Source organism: Gavia stellata, chromosome 4 (genome assembly GCF_030936135.1).
Source record: "Gavia stellata isolate bGavSte3 chromosome 4, bGavSte3.hap2, whole genome shotgun sequence".
NCBI lineage: Eukaryota > Metazoa > Chordata > Aves > Gaviiformes > Gaviidae > Gavia > Gavia stellata.
Window position 1 is genome coordinate 74,331,191 of NC_082597.1, and position 25,640 is coordinate 74,356,830.

The 25,640-nt window shown below is 39.3% G+C and overlaps 1 protein-coding gene across 3 annotated transcripts in view; it reads left to right on the forward strand.

Annotated features, from left to right (window-relative positions):
* The window catches only part of SOX5 (SRY-box transcription factor 5), a 253,266-nt gene that overhangs the window by 186,496 nt on the left and 41,130 nt on the right, over nucleotides 1-25,640 (forward strand). For all 3 annotated transcript variants that reach the window (XM_059816031.1, XM_059816030.1, XM_059816032.1), the window contains exon 8: nucleotides 12,018-12,164. In XM_059816031.1, coding sequence (XP_059672014.1) covers nucleotides 12,018-12,164 — 147 coding nt within the window. The remainder of the gene's footprint in view (nucleotides 1-12,017; nucleotides 12,165-25,640) is intronic.

The following is a 25,640-nucleotide window of genomic DNA, read 5'->3' on the forward strand; positions in this document are numbered from 1 at the left end:
GCAGTGCCCCTAATTCACACCCACTCAAACACCTCCTCGCTCGTTAACCCCATCATTAGACCCAAGTAACTCAAGTGAAATGAGATGGCATTAGGAATGAGGTAATGAACGAAGATTTCTGGATAATGTTATTACTTCATGATAGCAGCTCTTGTTAGTGTGACTACAGTTAAGAGCTTCTCGGTATTTCCATTACAAACTCTTTGGTACTCCCACCCCTTCTGCTCTACAGCCAGAAGCAATTCAAAATTTGATTTTTACATCAATTTTGGCTCTTGTTTTGGATTGAAAAGAGTTTAGTGTTTTGGTACTGCTTTCTAAAACATAAAAATTGCTGGTTTTTCCCTCCTAATACAAATTTCCAGATGAACAATTTAAAATATGGATTAGCTCCTTTTATAACCCAGCCACATTATTAACAGTTGAAAAATGTCTCCTAAGCATGCACAGTAATTTCAGTATTTAATGTTTTTGGACAAGCAGATCCACCTTTATGTTATTAAAAAAGCCATAATAAAAATTTGTGTGAAGGGGACAATTTTCAGAAAACACCATTTTCACTCAGGAGTATACAGTTTTTATGTCTTTTTTTAAAAAATTTTCTCAGTGCCTCAGATTGTGAAAATCAGCTTTAATAAATAGTCATGGATGGATCAGATGTACTAAAGGATTATAGAGCTTGTTACTAGTTAAGCAGCGTTAATATAGTGCGCATTACTGGTTGTAGAACATGTGGCTATCTAGGAACCTTTAAGAGATGAGTTAGAGGTTACAGCCCTGTTGCCAATGAATGGCATCCTTTTTGCCTGAAAAACAGGAGTTCGGAGATAGGTATTTCTGCATTTACCCCCTCTAGATTTAAAAGCAAAGTGCTGTAGAGTTAAAGGAGAGAGAGAGGACACTTCCATAGGGTAACCCAGGTAAGCTGGAAGAGCCTGGGACTTAACAGCTTTCATCAGGATGGAAGGGTGGCAGTGGAGAAATATGGAAAAGCTTGTGTTTCCCTTGGTCAGTTTGATACTAAGAAGTAGAGCGCTCACACTTGGTATGGGAACATGAAGCTCCAGCAGCTCTTTGTTATCCATATGGATTGGTAAAACCAGAAGTAGCCATCATATTCCTCTTAGCTGAATGTAAAGTTCCAAAGTTCATCATATAAGCTCTTCTTGTGCTTGGGTGATGCATAGCATGTGAGGAACATGAAAGTTAAAGATGTAATTCCCTTTGACCTTCAATCAAGTTATTGTGCCTACAGCTTCTTAAACCTTGAGTACAGCATGTGCCAAAAGAGGCATACTGGTGTGAGTTTCAGGCTAGATTTAAGGCTTTTCATGTGTGGGCTGAAGTCTAACTATGCAGTGTCATTGGACCTTAGTGTTTGGAGTTTCATTGTAATGAGAATCAAAAACTGAATCCTGAGGGAACTGAGATGTTTTCAGAGACTGCTTTTGGGGGAACAAAGTCTCTAAGAATTAAGAATTAAACTTCTGTACATGTCCTAATGGAATATGCAAAGTGTCACTCTTCCCATTACATCAGTATAAGCATGGAAATAATGAGATGAACCAGAAAACAGCTTCTTATGTTATTTCCTGAGAAGTTTGCCAAAGCTTCACAGAGGTTTCAGGCTCTCTGGAGTTTTATGGGCTCCATTGGAGGGGGAGTTTTACAGACCACACCCATTTTTATCGTAAAATCAAAGAGTAAAAAGATTGAACAGCTATTGAGTTGTTTCTACTACTTCATTTTGTTAAAGGGGGACTTTTATATAATGTAGCAAACTCCAAAATAATGAAATTAATTGGGTGCTTTTCTACTCTCTCAGCTCTCCTCAGCAATTTTGTTAACAAATAATGGCTTTCTCCTCCACACACTCTTTTTACCCTGTCATATCCTAACCTCAAGCATCCCAGTTCAACAAACATCCATTTGTTTTTCTAAGCATCTAAGTTATCCACCTTATAGCAATGGGGCTAGTTTGGAGTTAGGTACTTCTGTAAGTTTAAAGTGGGTAGGTCTCACTGTTGAGAACATTAGGAGGAATCTGATCAGAGTGAAACAAATCTGGTTAGAAACCAATCAGATTTGCTCTGATTCAGAGAGGCTCAAAATGTTCTCAATCAAAGTTAACCTGATTTCTATGTGCTTGGTTGGAATTAATTTCCCTACAGGTCTAGTAAGTTTGATTGACCTTCTCTGCAAGCTTTGTCTTTAGTAATACCTAGAACACAAATACTCTGTTTTAGAAGAAGAGGGAAGTCCATGTGGGTTAAAGCCAAAGGAAAAGTACATGCGAGCTGGAGCTTTCAACAGTTCTTGTTGTGTGTTCTGCTTTTACGGAAATGGATTACAGTGTGCTTCTGGGAAGGTGAGCTGGTGGCCTGTATTGGTAGCATGACTTCTCAACGAGATCCCACAGGATGAGGTAGGACTTGTCAGTTTTCTGGAAGACTTTGGTAATGAGCATGTAAGGCAATGAATATGAAGAAAAATTACATTGAAGGTAAATGGATTCCTGTTGAACTCTAATAGGACTTACTTGAAAGTTTTCTGCACAGAAACCCTTAACCTGGAAAGCTAGCATGGCAGGACTGACGTTCTTCTCCCCCAAAATAATAACCTTACTCTGCTTTCTCCACCTCCAAAAAAAAACCCAAAACCTGTTGCAGCTGAATGTTACATCCTATTAGTCCTCCCTGCTAAGGAAAAAGGGAAGGGGAAAAAATTTCTTCAGAACTAAGCTAGGAATCAATTTGTTTTAGTTTAGCTCTTGGAATAAGTATTTTTTCTTCTGCAGCTCAGATGGTCTATCCATCACCAGTCCCTCCCTTTCAATATTCTACTTCTACCTGTACTTCCTCCTGTTCTTTTCAGGGAGGCTTGGCACAAGGGAAGCAGCTCAAATGCAGTCCTTAGTTCCCCTTTAAGGCACAAACGTCACATTCTTTCGTCTCTACCCAAACTGGAATAGAGTAGCTGTGTCTCTCTGCGCCTGTGAAAGCGAGCTCTGTTGAAAGTTGCTTGCGATGGACTAAGAGTTTGTCACTGTCTCCTGTGCCTTTATCCAGACCCTTTGACCACATAATACAGCTCAGTTCAAAGAGCAAATTAAGCTTTTGAATGAGCTGAGTAGATGTCACTGAGCTCCTGTACACGTCAGATAACCGAGGAACAATGTTAATTTATACTTCCAAGGACAACAGATACAATTGCATGGTACTCCAGGTTCAGAAATATTCTTAATGTCAAGAGGGAAGCAGAGTAGAAAAAGCATGTTTCTCACCTCACTGTTTGATATCATAATTAACACATGAAGATATAACCATGGGGGACCTCTAGGAAATATACTGGGAAAAATACCCAAGTGAAATTTTTTCAACTTATTTTATTTCAACTTATTTTTATCTTGTCTCCTCCCACACACTACAATTTGGTAATATGACACTGTTGCTTCTGGTAGGTGATTATCATCCTTCTGCTACCTTTAAGGAGGGACTTCAGTATTTTAGGACTCTCTTCTAATCACAGCTTGTCACCAAAGAGGAGGCTGAGTGCTGTGGTCCACATGTACTGCAAAATACCTATTTCACTACTTTATTACTGAAGAAGAGGGGGGACAAGTCACCAAGGAATCTTACAATCATCAAGACATAAGAACCTGATACCATATCAGCATTCAAGTGAGCAAATGTATGTTCTCAAAATAAGAAATGCAGTTGACCTTAATCTTTCTACCATGAGCTCTGCACTTAACTTCAGGAGAAACAGAGTCTTCAAATTTGAAGTAATTAATTCAGTATCAGTCCTAAAGCAGGCACAGAGTTTTCCTGACTTAATTCCCTGTTGAATACAACAACTTAAAATGCAAACAGAAAATCTATAAATAAGAACAGGAGAAAGAGTTGCTTAAGGAGATGTGTATAAAATAGTGAAATGCCTTAATTATAGCTCAGCAATCTGAAATATATAGAACCTTATTTACAGTAATTCTGCTGGCAGTGTTTGCTTATTAACTACTCTAGTCACTTAATGGATAACAATGAATGATTATATACAGTACCAGTCAAGTAAAGCAATGCAATATGAAATAAGTATTTTGTCAAATGGCCACTCACAGAATTTTGTTCTCTCAAATGGGAAATTACACTTACTGGAGTCAGGTGCTCTGAGCTAGTTGCCAAAAATCTGGATATATCGAAAAATAAGCTCTTGGGAAACATACTTGTGGTAAACAAATAGGCAGTAGTGAGTTTTTTCCTACAAGAGTATAATGTCTGGGCCACTTTTCTAATTTGGAAAAGCTGTACTGGGACAGAAGTCTCCATGTGGAACCTTCATACAAACACTTTATCTTCATTACAGAATAGTCAACTCTGTTCTTCATTACAGAAGTCAGTGATAAAGGGAATGCAGTTTACAAAACAAATGTCTCTTCTTCTTAAGTTACACATCCCTGTTGTTTGTTGGTCTTCTACATTACCACTGCCCATCTTACTGTATACCCCTTAAGGAGTATGCTGTCAAAAGTATGTCCTTACTTTAAATTATTTTATCTTTTTTTCTAACAAAAAGTTATGTTGGCATAAAAATAAATAGTAATAATGGCAGCAAGAACACATTATATTCTGGTGCTGCACAACAAACTAGAGGAATAAATTGTTGCCAGATTATATATTTTTAAATACGTACAATATTAATTACTTTCCTTGAAGGGGACACTGTTCATCTGCAGCATTTCATCCAACAAGCTTTTTCCAGAAGACATTATCAAGTTTCCTCTCCAATATGCATTCCATATAGTCACTCTATTTCAATTACTGTCATATGGTGTGAACATGGTATGTATGAATATGTAGGCCACTTGGGCTGTTTTCCAGTTAAAAACTCTTCATTTGTAAAGAGCAAGCAATCTTAAACACACAGTTTACAATGATATTTTATCACAGAAACTAACAGATCTTATTAGCCTCTGACAGGAAGTGTCTATTGATAAGTTCCTACAGTTACATCCTGCAGAAGGATTGTCTTCTTGTTAAGGCATGGGACACAGGAGCCATGAGGTCTAGGCTCTAATCTGGAGTTTCCTGCAGTCTTCCTGTGTCACCAGGAATGGTCAGTTGATGTCATGGGTGCTGATTCTCACCTTGCTAATATTTGAATAGCATTTATCCATTGCCAGAACTACAGACTGCTTTTCAAGGAAAACTGCATTTCTTAACATTTGTAGACTGTTACAGTTAGTGTCTTTTCCATAGAAGCTGCTATAAATACAAATATAGTTGTACTTTAGCTCAAATGATTGTCCTATCCATCAAAATTACATTAGTTTCTAACAAAACTCAGAGCTACCATAAATTGTACCTACATTTTTTTACTTTATCCACTGTTTTACAAGCAAAGCAAGCATTGTTTTGAATGTAGCGCAGTGATGATAGAAGTCTTTATTACTTCAAATGCAGACTTAAGGCTCATTCAGTTTTTCAGTGACCTGGACTCCAGCCTTGTTTCTGGATGCCAAGGATCCCCAGTTGGTCATAGCATGGAAGTTCCAAATGAGAAAAGAACTAGTGCATTCAGCCTGGCACGGGCAAAGCGATCCTGTTGACTACAGTGAGATTATTCTGCGGGCCTGGAACCCTAGAGATCAGCTACCAGAATCATATTTTATGGAGACTTGCGGTTACTGATTCTAAAAGTGATGTTTTTGTAATGTGAGAGAGATGGTGGTTACAAGGCTGTGCTTGTAACTTGCATGTAAGAAGTGTATAAATGAAGCCTTGTTCTGTTTGTGAATGCTTTACAGTTTTTCTAATGAGGACTTGTTTTTCTTAGTGTTTCTTTCTAAGTCTCAGTTTTTTTAAGGCTAGAGAGACTATTGGATTGTCTTGTCTGACAAAACAAGATGTAGAATATTATTGGGCATAATAAGCTCTTTGCTTAAAGTTCATCTTCCAGAAACACATCTGATCTTGACTGAAACATCCAGAGTCAAAATCCATCATTTCTCTAGGCAGTTCCTCCAAGTATTACCAATGCTCTCTGATTAAAAGCAGCATATTCCTATCTATTCATTTGCCCAGTCTTAACTTCCAAATATTTATTATTGTTCCTTGATTCATTATTTACTTACCTGTCTTTCTCCCTTAGGCTAAATACAGAGCAAAGCTAGGATGGGAGTTTTCAAATGAAGTTAGCTGGTTTCTGTGGCCACGGGTAAGAACAGTGTAGCTTTTCAACATTTTGTGTATCTTCTGTAGTCTCTGTGTGGTCCACAATTTTGGGGCGAATTCATCCAGCTTGCTATTTTTTACCTGGTGAATAGAGGAAACACTAGTTCAGGCAAGGTCCCCTGCTAGAAGGAGTCTCTGTGGGACGTATGCATACCTCAGCACTGGGAGCCAGGGCAATTTCTTTCAGGAAATGGGTGTGATAAAGACATACGGTAGGTAGAACAGTAATAATGATCCAACTCTGTTCAGAACTCTAAAGGGCAAAATAAAATAAAATAAAACCAAAATACTCTTAAGTGCATCTCAGGATCTCGAGCTATGTTGTTCTTATCTGAAATTAGCCCAAAGTGAAAGCTAGCAAACTCAAGCACTGAAGCTGAGTAAAATTCACCTTGCAAAGGGTTCTTTGGGCAAGGTTTTAAAGGAGCTTATTGAATTTGTGTTCACATATTATCTTTGTTTTCTGAAAATCTCCCAGTTGGTGCAAACAAATGGCACTTTAAAGACTTTGCTGAAGTTTTGAATGTACAAATTAGTGTGTCCCTTTGAAATGTTTGACTAACAATCTTTGAGGGAAACTCAGACGCAGAAAAGATGAAAATCTGGCATTTCTACCTTTCAGATATGTAATGAAGAGCTAAATGAAGAATGTTTTTCGTGGAAGATTTAGAAAGCATTGCTACCAATCGTGAATGAGTGCAGCTTTAATTCTAATTTCTATAGTTAACTTTTTATCTGTGTTGCCACTACCTTTAAAAACCTATGTCAAATGTTTGTTTTAAGTGAATTCCTTTTTCTTTCTAATCCCTTGTGTCCTTTTTTTTAAATGAAAAAACCACCTGAACAGATCCTTTTCTGCCATAATGCAACGCTTTGCGTGCCTTATATAAGCATAAAATTTGAGGTAAAGAAAATTAAATTCATGTATTCTGAATGAAGGCATCTCAATTTATACCATTTTTCCCTCAGATTATGCAAAAACCAAAGAACAGGGTCATTCATGTGTATATTTTTAATGATAGGTCTCAGAATGACAAAGGAATTGAAGTGTTGGATCAGTCAACAGTTCAAACATTTAAGCACAGTGGTTTGTAAATTCATCACTGTGGTAACTCCACTGAAAAACTAGTTTATATCCGAAACAAATTTATTGCAGTAACTGATTTGGTTTCCAATACCACCTGTCTCTCTCTCTCTGTGGTTTCTTTTAATAACAGCTCTTAATCTCTACTGTTCACTAATAAAAATATTTTAATAAGAGATAATACTGTAATCCAAATGCCTATAGGTGCTTGAATCAACTATCTCTGCCTATGTAATTGCTAACACTTTGTTCAATCCTTTTTAAAATTGCTATTAAATCTCATTCTCATTTTCTGTATTAATAGAACAAGAATTCATTTTTAGTGTACCCTCAAAGCAGTAATGAGCATTGTTAACATGTAACAACAATGCCCAAGGGGAAAGTTTTCAAAGCCGGTCTAACCTTAAGGCTTTGCTATTGATGTACTGCAGAGTCATCAAGCTAAGAGCTGTTAGAGCTAGTCCATTTGGAGAGTTCAGCTGAATATTTCTGTTTCATATATTGGAAGAATTATAAATGGTTTAGGTGGTGACCTAGGGAGAAGGGGGAATTTTTGTTTAATACCCTAAGAACAGGGGGGCAACATTAAAAAAAATAACTATACCTCCTGCTCATTTTAAAGTGTATCACATTGTGCTTTGGTTCTGATGATTTTGTTTCCATACAGATTTTCGTAAGAGGTTAATGAGAAAACGTTAACAAGCCATGCAATATTGCACATGGGCAGGGGAGCTGAAACATAGTTATTTAGTTATAAACAAACAATAGATGTTGCTTTTTAATTGCTTTTTTAGAAGCCCAATTCTGCCTTCTTGAAGAAGTATTATCTATCTTATTAAATTCAGAATATTATCCTTATTTTATTTATTATGTATAGCAAAAATAAACTTGTCTAAAGCAGTGGTGCTTCACTGATTTCAACTGCATGCCTTGGTCACAATAAACCAGTCAAGACCTTACAGATTGAAAGTCCTGTATGAGTTGTAGTGCAGGAAAATGACCTCCTTGAGTGCTGGAATTTAAGATTGAGCCTTTAGGTTAGCTGAAGGTAGTGGAAGTAGCTTCAGGAGTCTCTTGTTTGGCGTACAAATTAAGAGGCTGAAGAACAGTGTATTACAGCAGTGATAGAGAATAACATCATTTTCATTGCACTTTTTGAGGTCTTGGTTTCATTACTGTGAAAGGTATAAGGGTGAATTTTAGATGATGGTTGAATGTTTCAACAGAGACCGATTAATACACTGTTCCAAAATGTGAAAAACTATTGGGAAAGCAGGGGTAGAAATGCTCTTTTGTTGAAGTTCAGTTTGTCTATGAAAAGAATGCACAAATTGTTGTCATTTAGCCGTCTTGATTCACGGCACTCTTGGTCACACCATTGCCCTTTCCTTGGGTGTAAGCTAAAGGTCATCATGTCCTGAAACAACTAAATATGAACAGACAAGTTCAATGATGTCAAAGCTTAAAAATATTGACAGTCTAAGAAATGTTCTGTGTGTTGTATATTTATGTCAATTTTTTTTAAATTGGCAGGGGGATATAGGAATCTTCCCAGTTAAATAGGATTCAGACCCTTGCAATTTCATAAGCTACGTGTTTTTCACTTTAGAGCTGGGCCTGATGTTGCTTTTCAGTAGAATAGTTGGTTTGTGTTGCAGGAAGGGACTTTTTAACAGGATACTTTAACAAGAGACCTCTTGTAAGATTTTATTTAATGTTTGTTTTTAATTCTCAAAATGAATTAAATAGAGGTGAGATGTTGAATCTGATAACAGGAGGACAGAAGTTTGTACAAAGCATGAATGAAGGCTTTATAGGTTTTCTTCTACTCCTCCTTCCAGATTACTCCACTCTGTACTGTACGCTTCTCTCTCTTGAGGTATATCTGTCCCTGAACTGAGAATAAGGCATGCATTTGAAATTCCATATATTCCATTTATCACCTAAAACTATAGCTTTCTCCTGGGCTGTTGCACAGGGAAATTCATTCCCCATGCTTATTTAGTCATCATCTGCTTTGCATGCATTGTCGAAAAGGTGGTTGATGACAATACTGTAAGGAGGAACCATGGCTTCCAGCACATTTCTCAGTGACTGCTGAGATGGTACAGATTCTTGGACACCGTGTTGTGCATGTATTTCATATACTTTAGTTCTTGTGATTCACTCTTTGGACCTCAACCGAAGGTTGAGAGCTGTGTTTGAGGTAGAGGGTAAGGATTCTGCTTGAAAAGTCTTCCCCAAAGGCTCACAGAAACTTCCGGGAGGCTCAGTCCTCAACAGGCCGGTCCCTGTATGGCCTGTCAATGATCTCCAGTTGGTTCAGGACTGCTAAGTGTCCAAACTGACTATGTTATTTTTACCTTTACTTGTGGACTAGACGTATCTTCTGATATCTAATCTATAGATAAGCAGCAAGCTTGAACCTTTCCTGCTCAATGGCCGTTTGAGTTTCTTTTGTCTTTTTCCCATAGTTGCCTCAATTTGTTTTGTCATTTTTTTTCAATAGGGACCAAAAGAAAAGGAGAAGCTTTCCCTAGATCTGCTCTGTCATCACCAGAGTCCAATTATGTTTGAGCTGTTCCCTAGTCATGTATCCTATTTCTTAAACAACTGTTGCCCTTCTGATATATTAATTCATACATAAAGCTGGCTTGGTTTTCCTTCAACTGCCTGCTACAGTTCTTCTCTGATTCACACAGACCCTTGTTCCTTTCTCCCTGCTGGATTTAGTCTTCTTTTGAAAGAATAAATGGATATGAACTTCAACTGATAAATACATACATTTGAATCTGTGACTGATTTGTGGCTGGATTGTTTTTGATGACTTTTATCTGTAGTTGATTTGCATCTATTTGTCTCAGACTCACTGGGGGTCACACATAGAATAAATGAATAAATAAATTTGAGGAAGAGTCAAGGAGTGAACGGATGAATGAATGGATGATAGGGAAAGAGAGGGAGACTAAACAGAAGGGGATGGATAAATGGTGATTAAGAAGTACAGAAAAATAAGGAACAAGCAGTGATCAAAGTAGAGAAAAGAAATAAAAAGGATTCAAAACTGAAAAGAATAGAAAGTCTGAAAAGAACAGAGTGAAAAAGAAATAAGTAAGAACTTGTTGCCTGATTACACCTAAAAGAGCAGGAATGGGTTACTTTTAATTCTGTGAAAGGGCTGGGACTGCACACCAGTGAAGGGAAGAGTTTGTACAGGGAACCACGGGACAATGTCCAGGCTTGTCCGAGACTCAGAGCAGTAAATGTTGCTCATTTGCTCAAGTTAAGTGTTTGCTACAGAGCTTACGTACTCTTGAACTCACATTAGCAGTATCTCTCTACCTTTTGCACAGCTCCATGTCGTATACTCCTGTAATGAATCCTCATTTTTCTCTTTCAAACTTGCTGGTTTGGGTTAGCATTTCTTTGCGCCCTCCAATCGGACCTGTGTTCTTTTATCAGCATATACAATTAACCGAAAAACAACAGCAAAACAACTAAGCACCCCTAACAAGAGTTCTTAGACTAGTCATATTGAAGCCCCCTGGTTTTTTCACATCCACTTCCATGTTCCTGCATGTTACCCCTTGTCACGCTGCATCTCAGAAGCTCTGTTAGCACCTGCGGTCAGAGAGCACCATCGTTCAGTGTTACACGTTGCACACTACTGCACAGCACAAATAATATATAGCATGAGTCTTTGAAACGGATACTGTGACTGAGGAGGGAAAGCCTTTGTGACTACGTTACCTGCTTTCTCAGGCATCTGACTTCTGTTTGGCTTCACCTCAATTCCTCTCTATTCACAAATCAGCAATGATTGGTGCTTCTCCTGCCCACCACACTTACTTTCTTATTTGGAGGTCAGGGGAGCTTCCAGGCACTGCCAGTTTGCCTGTTTCCTCTCTGCTTTTGACCTCTGTCCATTAAACTCTTACTGTAGGGCTTAACTTTAAACAGATGACTGTGATTGTAAGTATTCACATACTAATAATCAAATATGTGTTTAAAGTGCCTTACTGGTTTAGTTTTGAAGAGAAAAACATTCCCACTCTGTATCTGCTTTGCATCTATCACAGAAAGTGTTCTTAGACTTAATTGGAGCTTCTGGTTGCTAATGGACAGTACATTACCATCGCTATGTATTTGTTTATATTGACTGTAGTGGTTCTCCAGAACCCAACTGAGAGTGGACTCTCACATTAAGTGCTAAACAAAGTTTTGACACTCCCTGTCCCAAACACCTTACAGCCTGTGCAAACAAGGCAAACATAGCAAATAAGATAAAGAAATGTAAAATAGTAGCACAGAGACCATCATATCAAACGTGAATTTCAAAGGGGTCGATGCATATTATCAGTGAAGATGCTGTTATGCCTAAGTCATCTCAGGAAAGGAAAGATTGCCCAGTGGCTCAGGTGAACCGTGAAGATTAGCTTTTGTTCCTTGTTTTGAATCCCTGGACACACAGGGAAGCTGGGACATTTGATGTTTGTCATTCATCCCCTGAGGATTGAGTCACAAAAGTTGAGATGACAATTCTTGTCTTGAAACATACCAGCGTGCTCAATAAAAAATACCCATCAGAAGGAAAATGTATCATCTGCAGTAGGAGAAGTTTTGGGATAATTACTTACTTATTGATGATGTCTTTCCTCTCTCTTTCCCCCCACCCCCATTTTTTTGTTTGTTTGTTTTTACAGCAGTTGTATGCTGCCCAACTTGCTGCGATGCAAGTGTCTCCAGGAGGCAAGATACCTGGCATACCCCAGGGTAACCTTGGTGCTGCTGTATCCCCTACCAGCATCCACACAGACAAGAGCACAAACAGCCCTCCACCCAAAAGCAAGGTACTGTACCAGGCCCTACAGCATTGTGTTTCTGACAATGTGGGTACTTGCATGTGGGGTTTTTTTTGAAGGATGTCCCTGTGCCTCTCAGTTGCAGGCAGCTTTGCTGTCAGGATGGCTTCCTGAAATAGGAGGATATTTGTAGTGCCATTTTTCCAGTGGGAGGACCCCAGCACAGTAATACCAAAGAACCATTCATACACAATGTCAGTACGAGACACCACCTCAGCTGAGATCCTGTGGGTTCCCTTGCAGCGTCCCAGCTATCACACTGCTATTTCTTCCATCTTCAGTAACAGGCAGCAAGCTGAGGTGACCAGCTACTACATCAGCACACAACTGTCGTTTCCTTTCAGAACGCTAAACCAGAGTCAGGTTAGCAGCATGTCAACGAGAGGTGGAAAGCGGTGGGGCATCCCATCTGTGGCCAGATCCTGTCCTGGGGTTCAGTGGGAGTTTGTGGAGGAACACATCTCCAAAGCAGTGTCTGTTGTGTCATAGAACAGGGCTGGAATCTGTCCATCAAACGATGGGCTCTGATGAGTAATCTTGGTCATAGCTGGGCAATTAGGTCCGTACTCATTTAAGAGGAGAAGCTAGCAGCCTGTAGTCACATCTGTATAACACTCTGCCAGTGTGTGACTAGTTATACCTAGGAAAAAGACAAGGAATATGTCTAGTGGAAGATGAGCTCAGTGTATGCCACAGCTGAGCAAAAGTAGTGGATCAAAATTGGATGGTGCATCTTACGTGTTGCAAAACAACTAGGAAGAATGTAGCTAAGGAAGGCAGGGAAAAAGCAGTCCTGTTTAGGGGACAGCAAAAGCTTGAGAAAAATGTGTCCTTTCTTTTTGTTAGTGTCCTCTAGCATGCTGTCCATGTCCTTTGTCGTGTCAGAAAAGATTCCTTGAATTGACAGTAGTGTCTTGTTTTTACCCTAACAGTAAAACAGCACAGATTAAAAATAACCAGACAAATAAATAATACCATTGTCAGATTAGTGAGATACATGTTCAAAGAATAAAATAGATGGTGTGGATCCAGTGGCTGTTGTGTTAATGAACCAAGGTCTGGGTCTAGGTTTTCTTTCTTCTCTCCTCAGTGTAGACTTTCTGACTTCCCGAAGTTTGTCCTTGACTTGACCTCTTCTTTTATATACTGTGGAGCAAGGAATCACAAATCCACGCAGTGCTCGATGATAGGTTTGGGGTTTTTTCCTAAAAAGTCGTGTCTATGGTTAACAAGAGATTTTTGTGCATTTTACAAGGGGTTTTTTGTGTGTGAAATCCGCTACACTTCAAATCCCGGTGTTGTTTTTGGATCTCTTGTGTACAAGCAGAATGTCTGATGAGATCTAAGGGGACACAGTATTTATTTTGTGGCGATTGTGGAATTAGAAGGCCTGCCATATCTACCGGTAACATCAAGCATAACCGTCTTACTGGCAGCTGTCAGGATCGGCTCTGTTCTTCCTTGTGTTTTATTGCTTTTTCATATTTGTAGGTGTTCCAGTGCCTTTGGCTTGCAGTTCTGTAGGACACAAACAAAACTTATTTGCAAACTGCAAAAAAAAAAAAAAAGTGGGCCAAAAGGAAAGGAAAGGGGCTCCAAAAGGCTGTAAAATTGTGCAGCGTGAGCCCTGTGATGCATGCTGTTTTCAATCTGCTGTGTGCCAGTTGGAGGCTCAGAGAGAGAGCGAGAGAAAGAGAAGGGATAATGCTGAGAAATGATAGAGTGGCTGTGACCTCCAAGCTCAGCCTGGAAATCCAAGACATTGATTTCACTTAGCATTCCTGCTGAGAAATCCGGCGGAGTTCAGTTGTAATAAAAGAACAAGGTTCTGTTCTAATGGTAATGGCGTATGACAGACATATCACTTTGTCTGTCCTCAGCACCAGAGAGAGGAGAATTGGAGAAAGGTCACCTGACCTGCCTGGGCTGTTGTGCGAATGCTATACTGAGCTTTGAACTCCAGCCTGGAAGCACAATTATTTATAATACTAAATGATAAAGAAACCTTTATAGAGCCTAAGGTAATTAGAATAAAGCTTATACAATAGTGCAGTGGCCTGGCTCAGAAAACATGCCGGCAAATCCGTGACGGTGGCAGAAACTGAAGCTTATGTGTTGAAACTAAGCACCTTCGTTTGTGTCTGTGTGAACCTTCCTTTGCTTTTTCAGAGCTTGTTTGTTTTCAACAGGTCCAAAAGTTTATTGTGTTTGCTGATTTATTTTTTTTAATTTAATTTTTTTAGCTGTTGTCAGGGAGTATCTGTCTGGGTTTCACAGCCATTTTTAAATATTTTTTGTATAATCCCCAGCAGCAACTTGATTCATGAAGCTAGTACGTGGTGGTCTTTCTCACTGTTAGCGTAGGTCAAACCTCCCTGGATGAACAGTTAATGCCTTAGACAAGCTTTCCGTAGATGCTGTTTGCTGAATCTCTATTTTCAGCCCACAGTTTACCCTGGCGCAGCTTTGGTAATACGCTCAAGTGTTTGGAGACAAGGAGACAGCCTTACCTGAGAGTGTGTCAAGCTACTGGCAAACATCTAGGTCACTTCTGAAAAGCTGTAGTTTTTCCCTCTTGTATAGCGTTAAAGTTAGTTCGCTGCTCTTTGCAAGGATTCTTCAAAGTCAGCCTCAGCAGCAGATGGAACAACTGTTGGCTCTAGAAATGCTGAGAAGCATCAGGGGGAGTTTGCCAAGGATCATCCTTTAAATCTAGTAAGACTTGAACACATCCCTGAAACTCCTCTAAGACCTTGGCAACTCCCGTTCTGGCAAACCTTTTATCAGTGGCCCTCACCAGTGTTTGAACATTGTGCTGGGCAGAATACCCTGGCATCTTCTGTTGTCTCGCTCGCCTTTCAACAGATGTGACCTGGAATAGTCAAATTCACTTCCTAGGTTTCTGTACTGTAACTTTTAGGAAGCCATGAAGTAGAGATGCCATTATGCTGTGCTGCACACATTCTGTCAAGTTTTGGTTAGGAAACTGAGCTGGTGTCATACATTCTTCCAAGAAGAGATCTGTGCCAGAAAAATTGATTTAAGAAACAGAGCTAGTGGAGCCTGTCCAAAAGAAAATGCGTGTGTCTTGCGGAAATGGATTTTAACACAGCTTCTTCTTGAGCAGTTTTAAAAACAGCCGGTATGCTAATCGTACCATTCAAATTTACCAAGGCCTCCTCCACAACCCATTTGAAAGGCAACTATCTTTGAAGTTTGCCAAATTGTGCTGGATTTCCAAAGTCTGTCTTAAGTACATTTTGCCTTCGATCATGTAAATGCTTGCATGCTGCTCTGTTGGGTGTTCAAGGTGGTTCCACGCTCCCAAGTACATAGGGGAGAACAGGCACAGGTGCAGATAAGGACTAGGCAGAGTAACCTACCAGTCCATCTTGTGATTAACTTCAAGCCTCTTGCTTGTACAGGGCCATGCAGGAGATTAAAAAAAAAAAAGCAATGTTATAGAGAATATGTTTATCTGAACAGTGACCTTTACCATGCTAGCACAATTCTCACCTGATAGCTACAGTCTTCACTGACTTCAGATGAGGTGCATTATACTCTTGAATAAGGACAGCAACATCACCCTCACTTGTAAACAGGCAGGGCCCTGTTCATTCCTGCCTTTGTTCCTTGCTTTTTATGTTGCACGTATAAATATAGAATCTAGTGCCTGAGTGATGCAATATCCTAGCCCTTTCCATGTAACCTTTCAAGTACAGTAATTCTGGAGTGAATTTTCAATGTAGCTTGTAAATGTAGCTAAATGATTCCCCGTATTTAATGGAGCACAGTGCATTGTCTGTAGCATCTGCTGAAAAACGGGAGCAATTCTGTCTGAAATGTGACAGGAGAGAATTCCTGGGCACTTTTCTTTTAACCTTGTTATGACCTCAGCCCTAACCCTACTCACAGTTGTGTCTCCATCAATGGCAACAGCACACAGATTGTCCAAATCAATTTTTTTGTTCTTTTCAAATACTTCTGGCAGTGATGTTACTATTTGCTCAGCAGTAGCACCTGGGAGTTGTGACAAGGAAAGGAAATGTGTTTCAGACAAGCCAGAAACAGCACTAAGTAGTTGGATATACACAATCAGATTCTCCTCAAGTGCAATATCCAGACAAATATCAGTGTGAATCCTTAACCAAAGATGGTACTTTATTTTCACATTATCTGATCCTCTGATCACCAAAGTAAACATTGGATTGATGATTTTTCATGTTGCCTATAGTCAGCAACAAAATCACCTTGGAAAGACTTAGAGCTTGCCTCTCTACCACAGCACAGATTGGCCTTAAAATGGCCAGAGACTCTCCAGGGGAATTTCTTCCATTTTTGAGCAATATCTGATGATGATGCTACAGTTGCTGCCATATGCAGCAGCTGTGTCTTGCATCTTGTCCACAGTATGCAAAGGATAGAAAGGGACCAACAGTGTGCCTGCTCTGTTCTCACCCAGGCAAGGTAAGCAACTGAGTCACTGTTGACTTTCTTACCAACTACATCTGATACCAGGGACAAAATAAAGAATAGGAGTCTTTGGAAATGGGCGTTTTAATTCAGACACACCACAGGCTATATCACTAGGAAAAATAAGTAAACTACTATGGGGAGCTGCTTGGGGATTTTCCTGTCCCAGTCAAAACTCATGATGGACTATACTCCGCAGTTTCTTTAGGAAAGCTTTCTTGACTAAGGATAAAAATATGATGGAAAAAAAAAAAAGAAAAACATCTGAAGGGAAGGAGAAAGGAAAAGGCCCTAAAATGGCCTGGTAGTTAGAACACTCACCTAGATGATATTTCTGGTTCTACTTTGGGCAAATTGTTGACTTGAGCTTCCTTTTAGGTGACTACCCTAAGCAGCCCTCTACTCAGGTATATTTGTCTCCCTTTCTCTCATTTCTCTCTTTTGTATGATAGTGCAGAATGTGAAAATTTATCCTGGGGAGATCTCGGGGAAAACATTAAGCTCTATTATGTATATAGCTACATCAGTTTGCTTGCCACGTCAAGCTATGACAATTACAGAAGCCTAGCTGATAAGTAGACATACAGATTCCTCGTACCCTCAGAGCTGCCATTTTTGAACACGTTAAAGGAGAGTATTTAATTTCAGGTCTACAGGTGATAGATGCATTGCTCTTCAAATGCAGAAGGATATTGGTGTTTCCTTCTCATAACACTACTTTTTATTTAGTGATATCAAATATTTTTGGAAACATGAGTTAATTGTTCTGCACAGCACTGTGAAGTAGTTCAGCTATAAAGAGGACAGCTGTGGGATAAAGAAGACTGATCATGGCTGTGTACAGGTGATCAGAGGGTGTGACTGCTTGTGTTAGGTGGGGCCAAACTCTTTTCCCTGAAGAGAAGATGAACCTGTCTGAAACTAACCCATTGCACATGTTAGGCCTCATATACTAATGGCAATTACTGTCCTCTTTATTGGTTGAAGAGCTCAGCAGCTGCTGAGTGCCTATCCAAGCAGCAGGAAATTAAGGCATCCTTATTTTCATTAAAGAGAGTACTGAGGTCTTCTATAGTGAAGAACAAGAGTTCTCATTAAAGTGATGCAAGATGCACCTTCCCTGTTAGAATGTCAAGGCTATGTTTACAGAAGGTTTATCTCCAAGATTTGCAAGGCTCTTTTATTCTTGAGAATTTCTGGGATGGACGCAATTCTTTATATGCCACTAATTTAAAAAATCTTTGTAAATTAATTGATTAAGCTTTTCAGCACCAGAAGAAGAGTTAGCAGTAGAATATTATAAATCAGTAAATTCGAAACATTTTTCAGTGCTTGCATTTCCCAATCCCCTTCTCAGTGCATCAAACAAGTTAGAAATAGCTGTAAGATAATTAAGGAAAGGTTTATACTATGGATGCAGTGATGTATAGGGAGCTGTAAACTGAGACCTTATCTGTGCTACGCTACTTGGTGCTATGCAACTTCTTTAGTATCCCTGTCCATTCTTAATGGTGACCTTCTAGCTAATTATCTCTTTCCCTGAAAGACTTTTTCCTTTGCTGCCCATGCTTTTAATCCCAAATAGCAAAATGTGGAGTTGGTGACAGAATCTTGAGACTGTTTTCCTCTTCCGTGCTCTTCTTCCTATACATGACATCCAGGCATATAAACAATTACTTTTTAAACCATTGGTGGAATACAATGAAGTGATGTGTTTTAATGGAACTTCTTAAGATGTTTTTCTAAAATAGAGAACGGGTTCCAAACAATAAAAACAATGTTAATAGTATGTAAAAAGCAGCAGCAGTAGGGACTTGCACAGTGTTGTTCCTGCCTTCCACCCCTCCCTCCGTTCCAAAAAATAAATACATGGAGGGGCTCCTGGCATGCTTTTTCAGATTAACTCTCCACAGCTCTTGTTTTCTGATATCGTGTCTCTCCGCAAGGAGCCTGTCTCTCAAGCAAAGTTGCCAGCCAGTCAGCCCTTGTAAGGCTCAGTTGGGACTTTTTATAATGAAAACTTAGAAGAAAACATAATAAAAAGAAAAGGGGGGGGGAAGAAACCCTCTGAAATCTGTGATCACAAAACAAAAGTGAGACATACGAATTAAGCAAGACCGCTGCATTTCTGAGAGGTCTTCAAAAATCAGACAGGGAACAACAGAGATGTAAAGCAAAGTAGTAACGACAAACATACAATGTGTGCTTCTTACTAGTTCACTACTGTTCCTTGCTGCTAGTGCCTTCCTCACCTGGTATGAATAAATAAAACACCCACTTTTTCCTAAGTGGGAAAGTTGGGGGTGTGGAAGGGTGGGCAGCAGGTAGTAGTTTTCACTCTTTTTTAATTAAATGATCCATAGCATTGGCTTCATACTGAAGACCCAAGATATTACACCAAGCTCTACTACTTTCAGGAGGCAGCTACTAAAGCCAGGTTCAGTTACAGAATCCCTCAGTGTTCAGGAGTGCTGGAACCTGACATTTTGTTTCTGCTCTGTGTCTTACTCTGTTACTTAGAAATACTTAAGCATTGACTTCTGCAGAAGCTTTATGACAGAACTGCTCATCTAGTGTCACTTGGAACAAAGAGCTTGAATGAGAAACAGCAGCATTTTGCAAGAAGAGACTGGAGGAGTCCCAAACAAGAAAACAGTGTCACAAAGTCAAGGTTTTTTTAATGCCACTAAGATAGCTGTTGAGCTGATATTGCCAGTTGGCCACGCAGTCATAAGAACAGCAGTAAAAGGGCTTTAGGAGAACGTGGAATCCGGAGCTGCATAATGAAACAGAGAAAAATGAGATTTTTCCGGTTGCAGTGGTCATCCTCACGTTTGGGTGGGCTTGTTCTGTGGGGAGAGCTGGAAAATACTGAGGAGAGGTTCTGTCTGCTGTGGAAGGAGAACCAACCATGAGGAGAAATACATGAAGCTCAGCTTGGGGATGTAGCATTCTTCACTGGCTCCTGCAGAGTATCACAGCACTGCAAAGATAAGGACCAATTTTAGCTCTAAGTTACATATAGATGACAAACCAGCCAGTTATGCCAACATCAGATTAATTTCTAGTTTCCTTCATAATATGAAATTCCTATAAAGGAAAGGTCATCCTTTATTCCAGATACTTACTTTTCAGACTCCGAGCCGTTAAACTCTTTAAATCGAGGAATGTGTTTATTCCGGGAGCACAGGCTTGTGCAAAATAATAGTACCGTAGCAATGTACTGATTTCATGGATTAGGAGATGGCTTGAAATGGAGCAGAGGACTCTCATTCTACCAGATCCTTCTAGAAGGGAGCTGGGTACTTCACTTCAGGAATTAAATCTTCCCTTTTGAAGCTTCAGCTTTAAGTGTTTGGGTATTTTGTGGCATGTGTTAATAATCAAAAGTAAAGTGCATAGGCTGCCTTGGCAGGGCTGTCTACTGAACAGCAGTGTAGCCATCTTTTACCAAATGTAGAACTACTTTCCAACACAGAAAGTAAATTTCTGAGGTGATTGAATCAAATTCCAATGTGATCAGTCTAGCAGCTTCCAGAAGCTGCTTGCTTTGTCTGCAGAAGGGTGGTTTGCTTCCACATTACCTGCTAGATTTGAAACTAGGTCCTCTTGACACATTCAGGTAGAATGCAACTCAAACTAAGCATCAAAGAAATATATTTTGCAGTAAGTATTCCTGTATGCATTGCTGAACAATTATAATTTAACAAGGGAGCTCTACGAATTTGTTAATCGGAAACGTTTTAATCTGTAATCCCTGGTAGCTGTGGATAGCTGAAGAAAAGCAACATTTAGGAGCAGAATGGAGAAGAAATCTGTTTTATTTTCATATTCAAAGAGACAGTTTCTTATAGGTTAGTATTAACTTTAGAGTTCTATGAAGTGCTTGGCAAATATTTCACTGAAGTTTCTCAGAATTACATTTGTTGTACAGAATGCAGTTTGAATTGTTTAGTGTAAAATGAAAAGGTGCAAAAGAGGGTTTCAGAGAAATTATGTGGAAATCATTACTTCAGAGTACACACATTTTTCAAAGCAGTGTGGCTTCATCTTGAAATTTTGTAATAGATAGCTTCCTTAAAGTCCCAGCTCCTGGAGTCATGTGAATATGTAAGAATCTCACTTAAACAAAAAACTTCAGGCTGTCATGGCTGAAACTTGTAGATTGGTATAAATGTATCCCAAAGGCTTAGAAAGCAGCTAACAAATAAAATGAATCTATGAGTTCCTATTTCAATCAAGTGGGATTAATTTTCAGTCTCAAATTGTAGAAGACTTCATGTGGGCAATTCTGCTGAGGCATTAATATTTCTCAGCAGAATTAGACTTTTTACCATAGTATCTCCCAGTAAAAGTGCTTCAGTAGTATCCAGAGAGAACATTTGGGAGCATCCAAAGAACGTCAGAGGCAGGCAAACTGATGCAACAAACCATTTTGGTTTTTGATGTAATTTGGCAGGATTTAATATACGGAACTAGTTTAAAATTTTGATCTTGATCATGTGCCTTTATCCACTAATGCTGCCAGACTGTGAATTTAAATGTGTACTTGTAGTACTAATGAATGAGTTTAGTTTCTGTTTGTTTCATTTCAGTTGCTGCATTTTTCCCTGCTGCTTTTGTAGGAAAGATAAGCTAATGCCATGGCTGGTATCTCTGGGAAAAAAAAAGTATTAAGAAAAATGTCTTTGATAAAAGATCGCTCAGTATCTTGACGCGCAGAGTGCATGGAGGGGAAGCCCTTGTCTCTTATGGCAACACCTGATAGAAGGCTTTTCAATTTCCAATCATGATGTTACAGAAAGAATATAACTTTGAGTATTTCATAAGTTATTAGTTTTTCTTAAACTTTTTTGAGTGGATGTGCCAGCACCTGCTAGTAGATTTAAAATAAGGGGCCATTTCTAGGAGCTATGTGTGTATGGAGATGTAGCACGTGGGTTTGTACAGGCTTTCAGCTGACATGCCAGGCAGTGACATGTCACGTCATGCATCAGCCACATCGTGTTACGTGATTTCAAGCTAACAGAACACAACAGGAATTACATAGTGTCAAACACAACTCAACATGACACATCCATGGGAAAATTGGCACAAAAAGCTTCTTAAAGTTGAATTTCAGGGGTACATTTATTTGTCTCCAAAATGCTCCAGAGAAAACTGTGAAGCAGTGTACCGGAAAAGGGAGTAATGTTGTGACAGAAATACTAAAGCAGCTTTAATTCAGTGTACAATTAGGAAGAGAACATATGTACATAACAATTCTGGAGAGTATTTTTGTTGTGTTGGGTTCTTATGAATTTCCTTCTTTCCAAAGGTAGCTCTTTCAGGGCTGCAGTCATTCCAGGTCAGTGATTATTTTTATCTTTAGCCATGCTAAGAGCTGTATAGACTTCAGGTTACAGCTGTAAGTTAATGTATTTTGAATTTAGCTGTTGGTTGCCTCAGTAAATCTTGAGTCCTTCTAGTATAAACTCTGTTGTTTTTTCTGCTTTGCTTGTGGATCAGAATGACCCCCTTTTGTGCCAGTTTCCAGTATTCTTAGTCTTCTCTGAAATTACCTTCTTTCCCTTTCTGGGTACTCCTGTCCTAGTTTCTGATGTCCACTGAAAACAGAGTCCGCAATTAAAACTCTGGGATGAATTAATTAATCTCTGTTTGCTTATTATTTGTCATAAATGTGCGGATAGCCTGTGCTTTCGACTTTCTGTGTAATTTGGGGTTAGGGAAATTCAACACATACATTTGGCTAGGAATTGCATGTCAAGTAGCGTTTCGTTCATGATATCAGAAGTTAAAATGGTGTCCGTGACTGTTTGCCCACTACATTTCATGTCTGGATTTACAGTTCTTAATATCACAGCCTTAGAAATATAAATTTCTCTACACAAAATGAGTCCTCCTAGTGAACTGCAGCTCATAGGCAGACTGATGTGGTGGTGTAATATCCGGGAGATTCACTACTTTACCAAACAACTAAAGTTCACTAGGGCTACTGCGTGAGGAAGACAACAGCCCCATCATTTTGGCTAGCCTAAGTGAGAAAATTGCACAGGTATTCAGAGGCCTGCAGAGCAGAACAAACTGAATAGGTATTTTCTCTTCTGCCTTCATTTTAAAATGAGCAAGATGCTCCCAGAGTGTCAGGAGCGGTGACGCCTGGTTTCATTTGTGAAGTCTTGCAATATTCGGACTCTGGCTGGAGAGGTAGAATACCTGTCTCCAGGGGATCCCCTGGTGCCTGTTAAAGTGTGGGTAAGCACTGGAGTCTTCTCTTGAGGGGAGAGGCTTAGAGCATCCCCCTACCCTACCCCACTGTCCCTCTATGCAAATGATGTGGGACCTTTGAGGACCTCATCAAACCTGATGGAGATCGGCCAGTGCGCTCGAGATGTCTATAGAGATGAAGATTGCCAAATATGCATACATGCACACAGACCTCACATTCCCAACTCGCACACATACACAGACCCAGACTAATTCTGAGGCTAAAAATAATCTCACATTTGGACAACTCTCGGGGGTTTTACTGGTACGACATCTTAAATTTCAAGTGGATGCAGTATGTCTTGCTACTGCTTTTCTTGCACTGTTGTTCCTCAGCCCCCAAACGATTACAGTTCAGTGCTGGGTGGAAGGATTCCCATGATAGTATCATTTGGGACTCACTTTGTAAATTGCTCTGGGCTCAAACAGAGGAAAATAATGCTATATAAATACATGTTATTATTGGTGAAGCGATAAAATTATCTTATGCTTACCAAGTATCGTAGTGTCTTGTCTTGATCGTAATTAACTGGTGACATACACATTGAGTCAGTGCTCTAGGATTTGTGCCCAGAATAAGTCACAAAAACATAGCAGCTTTAGTATGGGAGAAAAGGATGAAGCGGGCTTTTATTTTTCTCCCTTTTTTTCTTCTGGATAAGATATAAAAACTGCCCAGAGCTGGCCCTGTTCAGAAACAGCGATTCAGCCTCCTGGAATTTTTTTTAAGATGTCAGCTTCCCTCTCGTCTACTTCCGTGAAGACAAAGAATGTCTTAACGTCTGTATTGAAGTCATCATTAAAATAAAAGGAGATCTGTAGACATCAGCTATAAATCATCAAGAAATAGCTTGTGGGTAACCTTTGACACAATTGAACCTACTTGAAATGAGCTAGGGCTGGATTCATTGCCTTTAGTGAAGCCAGTAGGTGGACTAAAGGTCTCCTCCCTCTCTCCCTCTCTCTTTCCATCTCTTGCAGTGTTAGCTTCTGGGAGGTGAATGTGTTCTGGCTGAGTGATGGAAATGCATTTGGATGTGTTCTTAAATAGACATTTGTTTTACGTCTGAAAAGAATAGGCCAATCTTAACAGTGTGATGCTGGGGCTATTTGAAAGGTATTTTTAAGGCAGTTGTCTTCTTTCAGCTTTACAAAAACTATTTTAACCAATTGTTTAGGCTTGAGGAACAGCATGGAATATCTATTGTGTATGGATGCATGCATGTTCTCCAGAATTAACAGGAAAATGGTAGATTAAAATCTGCCTAATTTTACATAATAGATTTTTGGCATTCTTGTGATCTGACTTCAAATTCATGCTGAGTTCCTACAGTATAACAGAAATACTAGTTTGCAGTTGTTAATTTTAATTTCTAAGATGCTAGGTTTTAAAAGGAGCTGCAAGTGTTCAGCATCTCATGGGGACAAACTATGAGTCTTACTAATGAATCCAGCAATTAGTGGTTCATTGTGCCTGCCAGCAATTTGGCCCTGATACCGGTCCTGATGGTGATTTCATTTTTGCTGGTGTGAATCAGGAATAGGCTCTGAAGTCTATTCACCAAGGGGGGCTGAATACTTCTTCAACGCTGATCTGCTTGTAATCTGCATTCAGTAGTGAGAGCAGCAAATGAAAAAAAGGAACTACAATATATTTCAATTTTAATTATGATTATTACCGTTGATTCATATGTTCATTAGGATAATTATATCATATCAATATTACTTATTAAACTTAAAGGGTTGTAAATGGTGGTGTCCCCATGCAGTTAGATAAACACATATATGATGTATGCCCACTTTGCATAGAAGAAGCCCTTCTCATAGATTAAAGTGTGTATTTTCTCCAATTTTGTAAGTAGAGAATTGAGACAAAAGAGGTGGCCCTTGACTTTCTGTAGCCATTTGCACTTGTGCAAAACACTAAAATTTATATTTGGTAATATTTTACCATAACTTCGCAAAGATGTCAGTGACCGTGTGCAGAAGAAGATTAGATAATGAGTCACTCATTCAAGTTCACAGAGAAAGTTTGTTGGAAAGTCAGGAACTGAACCCGAGTCTCTTTGGCATGACCTAAGGAATCGGCAATAAGTAAAGGCATGACCGTGGCATGGGAAGACGAACGACCCTTCCCAACAGGTGTACTTTTAAGTAGTTAACCCCACGTGTATTAATTACAAGTGAGGTATAAATATTAAAAAAATTCTTTTTCTATGTGTGCAGTACTCAACGATGGAGCACGTGTTTGCTTTGAACATTCCCTACAGTATGTTAAACTCCCTATAGATTCTGGAACTGCTGGTTAGATTTCATCTTACTGCTAAAAGGAGGTGAAATGAAAAAATACCCAGCAAGACAGAGTTGTAAAATCATTTTGATTTTAGTGATCTGGGATGTTGTTAATAGCACGCAAGCATTAAAGACGGTTGAGTTTTGTATTGATAGTTTCCCTTTGAAAAGCTATTAGTTGGAAAAACAAATTGTCAAGCAGGTCACATCTACAGTTGCAAAACATGTTTTGACATTTTTCTTACAGTTGTATGTATCTATAAATAAAAACAGTGCATGTTATCTTTGCACTACTTACTTGTAGAGCTGCATACACTGCTGCCTCTCTTTGTGAAAAATCTACCTAGACTACATAGGGAGATCCAAAGTCAGAGAAAGCACAGGTGGTTTTTGAAAAGGAATTTCTTAGCCCACTGCCAGTTGTCCAAGCTG